General features: G+C 37.7%; 3 protein-coding genes across 3 annotated transcripts; all 3 read left to right on the forward strand.

Moving 5' to 3' along the window:
* Nucleotides 1-1344: 1344 nt before the first annotated feature.
* On the forward strand, nt 1345-2608 carry LOC122784395 (trace amine-associated receptor 1-like). The gene has a single exon (XM_044049648.1). The coding sequence runs from the start codon at nt 1426-1428 to the stop codon at nt 2425-2427; it is 1002 nt and encodes a 333-aa protein (XP_043905583.1). The 5' UTR covers nt 1345-1425; the 3' UTR covers nt 2428-2608.
* Nucleotides 2609-4645: 2037 nt separating this feature from the next.
* LOC122783797 (trace amine-associated receptor 1-like) lies at nt 4646-6108 on the forward strand. Its single transcript, XM_044048639.1, has one exon. The coding sequence runs from the start codon at nt 4753-4755 to the stop codon at nt 5752-5754; it is 1002 nt and encodes a 333-aa protein (XP_043904574.1). The 5' UTR covers nt 4646-4752; the 3' UTR covers nt 5755-6108.
* An 18-nt stretch (nt 6109-6126) lies between these two features.
* LOC122783794 (trace amine-associated receptor 1-like) lies at nt 6127-7861 on the forward strand. Its single transcript, XM_044048637.1, has one exon. It carries the CDS (start codon nt 6592-6594, stop codon nt 7591-7593), a length of 1002 nt encoding a protein of 333 aa, XP_043904572.1. The 5' UTR covers nt 6127-6591; the 3' UTR covers nt 7594-7861.
* The last annotated feature ends 1087 nt before the right edge of the window (nt 7862-8948 follow it).

Below are 8948 nucleotides of genomic sequence, written 5' to 3' on the forward strand. Positions count from 1 at the left end.
TTTTGCCCAGGTTGATACAGCTCCCTGCACTTTTCCACAATGTAATTTAACACCGGACTTTATAAATTTTGTCAGTCGCATCCTGTGACTCATTATTATTGTAATGAAGGAACCTCTATATAATCTGGAATTGGTTCCTTGACATGATGCGACTGAAATAGGGTGTTGCATCAACCTCATCCACACTCCAGTACAGTTCAAGATTTGGCCTTTTCACATAACCAGTGAGAAAACTGAGTCCAAAGAAAGCTTTCAGTTCTGGGACTGACACCGGTTTCCATACATTAGCTCTGCTATGTGGCAGATTGTCAGGGTGTGCATGAATATACTGACTGAAGTCAGATGGCAGGTCAGAATCCAGCTCTGTGGCAGCTCTCCGGGGTCCAGGGGTTGCAGTGAAGGGGATCTGATTAGGTTGCCAGTTGTCGACCTGATGCCAGCCAGAATCCTGCCAACAGCCTCTGTTTGATACACGCCCTGGACATTATAGAAATATGTACAATTCCAATTAAAATAAATTAGTTTTATTGGTGCGGTGTGATGTGGAGAAAAATATATTTGTTTCTTTGCAGTGCCAACAGCAGTGGGAGTGGGATCTCTGTCGTCACTTATAACGATCGCATGCTACTTTTGTCCGTATTACAGCGACACTTCGAGCATGAGCTACCTGAGCTTGTCCATCTTCCGTTTCACCATTTTCTCCCTCGTCATCTTGCATCTTCTTCGCATGATCTATACTGATCGCTCATCCTAAGAGAGCACTGCTGCCACTTACAGGGTCAGTTCGTCATAATACTTAAGTTTACAAGCCTGATATTGATGGACAAGCTTATGATGGACATATTTGTATGGTGCCAAATCTCAGCATACATTAGCTCAAACTGTCGGACCAGCCCTACGGGGGGGTGGGGGGGGGGGTTCTATTTATATTTATAAAGTCCTAATTAAAGTGTGGAACTTTTGGTTCCACAGAGGAACCACTCATTTTAGTGATGAGTGGTTCATCACTCATTTTAGTGTGATGACTCATAGTGATGTACCACAAAATCTACACTGATGACAAGGTTTGGATAATTCCACATTTCCTATTTTGATTTGAAAATTGCTTTGTCAGGAAGCCATATTGAGGTTATTTGTAATGCTAAAGCAAAAATGTTATTTGCACAGCAAATTATTGAAAGAAAAGTGAAACGTTTGTTCTAATGTTGATGTTTCTTTAAATAAATGTCATACTTGACACACTGTTACATAGGTTTCTGCTCTCTGATTGGTTAACAATTTTCAACAGAAGCTAATAAAAACTCATTCACAAGGGCTCAAGAGGCACTGATGGACCTTCTTAGGTATGACATGAACAAATAAACTTAAAAATTTAACTGATTAATTGACTTTTCCATAATTTGCTGATACTAGAAATCCAAACGCATGGATACAGAAGTGGCTGCCAACAGGACGCAAGTTGGAGCTGACATACATCCCTGCTATGTTATAGAGAACTTGAATTATGTGTTGACAAAAACGCCTTCTGTTATATGTGTATTATTATATATCTTCCTTGTTTTACTGGCAGTAATTACAATATTTGGAAACCTCCTTGTGATAATCTCCATCATTTACTTCAGACAGCTGCACACGACTACAAACTCCCTCATCCTCTCTCTGGCTGTGGCCGACCTGCTTGTCGGGATTGTTGTCTTTCCTTTCAGCATGGCCTTCTCCCTCAGCTCGTGTCTGTACCATGAAGACTTATTTTGCAAAGTGCGGGGCAGTTGTGATATAACCCTGAGCACATGCTCCATTCTGAACTTGTGCTGCATTTCTATTGACAGATTCTACGCAGTGTGTCGGCCTCTGACCTACAGAACTAAAATAAACCATCGCAGTGTTGCGATCATGATCCTGCTGAGCTGGGGTGTTTCTGTGCTGATTGGGATTGGTGTGATGACTGCTGGGTTAAACAGTGAAGAATGTGAGGACGGATGTTTAATCGATCTCGTTACAACAAACACTATTGGGGGTATTTTGTCATTTTACCTCCCAGTGATTGTAATGCTCTGCATCTACCTAAAGATTTTCACAGTTGCACAGAGACAGGCTCGCAGCATCCACAACACAATCAGCCAGAGCACAAAGTCTGGAGCAACAGTCAGTAAGATGGAGAGAAAGGCCACCAAGACTCTGGCTATAGTCTTGGGAGTTTTTCTTCTGTGCTGGTTGCCTTTCTTTCTTTGGATCACAGTTCAGCCTGTTGCAAACAATGTAGTCCCTGTCCCTGTGATTGAGACACTTAACTGGCTTGCGCTTTCAAATTCAATGCTGAATCCATTCATCTATGCTTTCTTTTACAGCTGGTTCAGATCAGCTATCAGAATGATCATCTCTGGGAAAATATTTCAAGGGGATTTTGCCAACTCTAAATTGCTTTGACCTGTTTTAACCACAATGACACTTGCTCCCTGGCTTAATAGAGGGTATTATATCATGTTTTGTAACACAATGTGATGGAGAAACGTAACCCCATCAATATAACCCTGACACAATGAATATGACTGAATTTGCAAAAACATACAATGTGGGGATTAGGTAAACTGGACACTCTAAATTGACCATAGGTGTCAATATGAGAGTTGAATGGTTATTTGTCTCCATGTGTGGCCCTGCGATGGACTGGCGAACTGTCCACCCCCCGCGACCCTGCGGTGGAGGATAAAGTGGTAGATAATGGATGGATTCTGAATGGAAGTGTTGATTATTCGCAAACCCTGTAAAATTGTATTTACACGCTATGTTTGAAAATACAAACACAAGTGATATAAAAGTTATGCAGGGACAAAGACAGCTCATGAAGACAACAACAGTAAATAACGTAACAATATTCCTTACAATAGTCAGATATTAAGATGTCTTTAAACTGTTATAACATATAGACGTTGATCAAAGAGATGTTATGCTAATGCATAAATTTCTTATGTTGTATTAGTGAACTTCTGAGAAAAACATACAAAAAATACTGAAATGCGAAACTAATTATTATAGCGCGACACATTACAAACTGGCTTTCATCTTTATCTCTTCTTTGCCTTTGTTACTCTTACGCCTTCTGTGAGTGTCTATGTGTTATTTAGCGCTTTGGTCCATGGTGGTTGTTTTACAGTGCTTTACAAATGAAGTTGGATTGGATTAATGTTTAACTTGAAGATCAGTGACATGTTAGTCAAGAGGCAGACATTATTTGCAGTAGCTCTGCTTCATAGTCTCCAGCCTCTCAGTCCATCAGGTCTGGGGTGGGAGCTTATATGAATATGCTTATATTATATGAATATAACGCTTGTTCAAAAACAACCATTCCGAAGCACAGTTTCACAAGTGGATGTTTGTAAATTTATAAATAAACTCTACATAAAGAAATTGACATTTTGTGTGTGTCTGTGTGTGCAAAGTGAAGCCAACACAAACTTGACAGGAACCTGTGATCTCTTGAATATAACAATAAATAATAATATTCATAACAATAATGATAATAATAATATTAATGATGATAATGAAAAGAGGCCCTGCCATAAAGGATCAAACAGGTGCATCCTTTGCAACACAACATGTTCCACAATTCACAGCTTAAAGGAAATTACCACTATTTAAGCTTTATTGAAGTGAACAATCAGATGTAAAATCTAAGAAAAAACACGCACAATATATACACACACATACACACATATATATACATGTATAAATACATATATGTATATGTGTGTATATATATATATATATATATATATATATATATACATATATACATATGTAAACTTCTGACTTTGAAAAAAGTAGTAAAAATGTGTCTAAAAAAATCCTTCTCTCATTATCCTGGCATTTAGCAAATATAAATACTTTTGGTAATCTAACGGACCTACAACAGGAAAAGTGATTGACTGATTTCATGTCAGACAGTGAGAAAAAAAGCATATGTGTCTTTTTATATAGTGTATGTAAACTTCTGGTTTCAACTCTATGTATGTATATATGTATACATACATATACTGTATACATATATGTATAGATATATTTATATATGTATATATATATATATATATATATATATACATATATATATATATACACACACATACATATATATACATACATATATACACACACACATATATACATATATATGGCGAGGACAATATCACACACTTAAAACACAGTGCATATTAGGGAATGCTTGTTTTAACAACAATACTACTACTACTACTAATAATAATAATAATAATAAGAATGAAAATCAGGTGGAATACATCTGGAAGAAGCAAGTTTTAATTCTTCTATTCTGTTGCAAGGATACATATAATAAACTAAGGGCCTGTCCATACGGAAATGAGTGTGGGTGAATATGCATAGTTTTTTTTGTTTGTTTGTTTTTTAATCAAATTGGAGTTTCATCCACATGGAAACAATGCTGTGGGAGAACTTTTTCAGAATTATTCCGTTACATATCATTATGTTTCCATGTGAAAATGGCCTAAAACACCCACACAGAGTGTTATTGGCTACCTGTGTTGCATCAGTTTTCTCGTTTCTGATTGGATAAAAAATTGCAACAGATGCCAATAAAAAGTCATCTAATCATAGACAGATGAAGATTCTTGGGTATGATATGAACAAATACAATGTAACACATAAAAAAGGTTTTGAACTAAAAAAATTAACTGGTGAATTGACTTTTCTATAATTTGCTGATACTAGAAATCCAAACACATGGACCTAGAAGTGGCTGCCAACAGGACACAAGTTGTAGCTGACATACATCCCTGCTATGTAATAGAGAACTTGAATTATGTGTTGACAAAAACACCTTCTGTTATATGTGTATTATTATATATCTTCCTTGTTTTACTGGCATTCATTACGATTTGTGGAAACCTCCTTGTGATAATCTCCATCATTTACTTCAGACAGCTGCACACGACTACAAACTCCCTCATCCTCTCTCTGGCTGTGGCCGACCTGCTTGTCGGGATTGTTGTCTTTCCTTTCAGCATGGCCTTCTCCCTCAGCTCGTGTCTGTACCATGAAGACTTATTTTGCAAAGTACGGGGCAGTTGTGATATAACCCTGAGCACATGCTCCATTCTGAACTTGTGCTGCATTTCTATTGACAGATTCTATGCAGTGTGTCGGCCTCTGACCTACAGAACTAAAATAAACCATCGTACTGCTGCGATCATGATCCTGCTGAGCTGGGGTGTTTCTGCGCTGATTGGGATTGGTGTCATAATTGCTGGGTTAAACAGTGAAGAATGTGAGGACAGATGTTTAATTGATGTTCTTATGGCAAACACTATTGGACCGATTTTATCATTTTACCTCCCAGTGATTGTAATGCTCTGCATCTACCTGAAGATTTTCATAGTTGCACAGAGACAGGCTCGCAGCATCCACAACACAATCAGCCAGAGCACAAAGTCTGGAGCAACAGTCAGCAAGATGGAGAGAAAGGCCACCAAGACTCTGGCTATAGTCTTGGGAGTTTTTCTTCTGTGCTGGTTGCCTTTCTTTCTTTGCATCACCTTCCTGCCTGTTGCAAACAATGCAGTCCCTGTCCCTGTGATTGAGACACTTAACTGGCTCACACTGTCAAATTCAATGCTGAATCCATTCATCTATGCTTTCTTTTACAGCTGGTTCAGATCAGCTATCAGAATGATCGTCTCTGGAAAAATATTTCAAGGTGATTTTGCCAACTCTAAATTGTTCTGACCTGTTTAGTAACAAAATGTCATGGCGAAAAGTACTAAGAAAACATCAATGTAACCCTGACGCAGTGCATATGATTGTATTTGCATATAAATTGTCCGTTTCTTGGCATGTACCTATGGACATAACCTGTTTATACAATTATAAGTTGTATAAAACACTAAGGGATTCTGAATAGAAGTGTTGATTATTAGCAAACCCTGTAAAATTGTTGTTTATGTGCACATTATGTTTGAAAATACAAACACAAGTGAGCCAAACAATAGTCACTGTGGGTCTGTAAAGTCATTAAGTTGTAGTTTATTCTGTTTGCTTTATGATAACTTTTATTTTCTTTCCCCTGGCTTAGTTCATTCTGTCTCTGTTTCTGTGATTATATACACTGTAATGTATATAATGTATACAAGGCCTTCTCTGTTTTTGATGTAACATTACAGTGCAACATCAGTTCTAGCATATGTACTACAGCATTTTGAGTCTTTTTGGGGGGTTTATGTGGATAGAGATATTTCCTGAAACAATGTTAAGTATTCACAGGAAGTTTTTCCAAAATGATTATGTTACATTTCATTATGTTTCCCTGTGAATATGGCCTAAAACAACCACACACATTGTGTTATTGGCTACCCTTGCATTTGTGTTGCACAGTTTCTCATTTCTGATTGGATAACAATTTGCAACAGTACCTAATAAAAGCTGATGCACATGGGTCCGAGATAATAAACAGATGAACATTCTTGGTTATGATATGAACAAATACAATGTAACACATAGAAAAAAGAAAAATTGAACTGATTAATTGACTTTTCCATAATTTGCTGATACTCGAAATCCAAACGCATGGACCTAGAAGTGGCTGCCAACAGGACGCAAGGTGTGGCTGACATACATCCCTGCTATGTAATAGAGAACTTGAATTATGTGTTGACAAAAACGCCTTCTGTTATATGTGTATTATTATATATCTTCCTTGTTTTACTGGCATTCATTACGATTTGTGGAAACCTCCTTGTGATAATCTCCATCATTTACTTCAGACAGCTGCACACGACTACAAACTCCCTCATCCTCTCTCTGGCTGTGGCCGACCTGCTTGTCGGGATTGTTGTCTTTCCTTTCAGCATGGCCTTCTCCCTCAGCTCGTGTCTGTACCATGAAGACTTATTTTGCAAAGTGCGGGGCAGTTGTGATATAACCCTGAGCACATGCTCCATTCTGAACTTGTGCTGCATTTCTATTGACAGATTCTACGCAGTGTGTCGGCCTCTGACCTACAGAACTAAAATAAACCATCGCAGTGTTGCGATCATGATCCTGCTGAGCTGGGGTGTTTCTGTGCTGATTGGGATTGGTGTGATGACTGCTGGGTTAAACAGTGAAGAATGTGAGGACGGATGTTTAATCGATCTCGTTACAACAAACACTATTGGGGGTATTTTGTCATTTTACCTCCCAGTGATTGTAATGCTCTGCATCTACCTGAAGATTTTCATAGTTGCACAGAGACAGGCTCGCAGCATCCACAACACAATCAGCCAGAGCACAAAGTCTGGAGCAACAGTCAGTAAGATGGAGAGAAAGGCCACCAAGACTCTGGCTATAGTCTTGGGAGTTTTTCTTCTGTGCTGGTTGCCTTTCTTTCTTTGGATCACAGTTCAGCCTGTTGCAAACAATGTAGTCCCTGTCCCTGTGATTGAGACACTTAACTGGCTCACACTGTCAAATTCAATGCTGAATCCATTCATCTATGCTTTCTTTTACAGCTGGTTCAGATCAGCTATCAGAATGATCATCTCTGGGAAAATATTTCAAGGTGATTTTGCCAACTCTAAATTGTTTTGACCTGTTTTAACCACAATGACACTTGCTCCCTGGCTTAATAGAGGGTATTATATCATGTTTTGTAACACAATGTGATGGAGAAACGTAACCCCATCAATATAACCCTGACACAATGAATATGATTGAATTTGTAAAGAAATAGATACATTTCTTGGCGTGGACCTACATCATTTATATTTATTAAATTATAAACTGTATAAATCACTAAGGGATTCTGAATGGGTGGTGTAGTGGTTAGCACTGTTGCCTTTGCAGCAAGAGCCCTGGTTGGAACAAGGGCCTTTCTGCATGGAGTTTGCATGTTCTCCCCGTGTATGCATGGTTTTCTCCGGCTTCCTCCCACAGTCCAAAAACATACAATGTGGGGATTAGGTAAATTGGACACTCTAAATTGACCATAGGTGTGAGGATAAAGCGGTAGATAATGGATGGATTCTGAATGGAAGTGTTGAATATTCGCAAACCCTGTAAAATTGTATTTGCACGCTACGTTTGAAAATACAAACACAAGTGATATAAAAGTTATGCAGGGACAAAGACGGCTCATGAAGACAACAACAGTAAATAACGTAACAATATTCCTTACAATAGTCAGATATTAAGATGCCTTTAAACTGTTATAACATATAGACGTAGATCAAAGAGATGTTATGATAATGGATCAATTTCTTATGTTGTATTAGTGAACTTCTGAGAAAAAAAATACTGAAATGCGAAACTAATTATTATAGCGAAACACATTACAGACTGGCTTTCATCTTTATCTCTTCTTTGCCTTTGTTACTCTTTGGGAAGTTAACATTATTTTATTGTTTTTAATCTATGGCTGTTATTTTTAATGGTTTAATGTCTTTACAATTATTTAATTAGAGTCTTTTTGTACCCTTTTGTGAGCTTCTATGTGTTATTTAGCACTTTGGTCCATGGTGGTTGTTTTACAGTGCTTTACAAATGAAGTTGGATTGGATTAATGTTTATCAGTGACATGTTAGTCGAGAGGCAGACATTATTTGCAGTAGCTCCGCTTCATAGTCTCCTGCCTCTAAGTCCATCAGGTCTGAGGTGGGAGCTTATATGAATATGCTCATATTATATGAATATAACGCTTGTTCAAAAACAACAATTAAATCTGCTACTTCAAAAAAAACAAGATGTAAGTCATTCCGAAGCACAGTTTAACAAGTGGATGTTTGTAAATCATAAACTCTACATTAAGAAATTGACATTTTGTGTGTGTGTGTGTGTGTGTGCAAAGTGAAGCCAACACAAATATGACAGAAACCTGTGATCTCTTGAATATAACAGTAAATAATAATATTCATAACAATAATAATAATAATGATAATGAAAAGAGG

Source organism: Solea senegalensis, linkage group LG17 (assembly GCF_019176455.1).
Source record: "Solea senegalensis isolate Sse05_10M linkage group LG17, IFAPA_SoseM_1, whole genome shotgun sequence".
In the NCBI taxonomy this organism is placed as follows: Eukaryota; Metazoa; Chordata; class Actinopteri; order Pleuronectiformes; family Soleidae; genus Solea; species Solea senegalensis.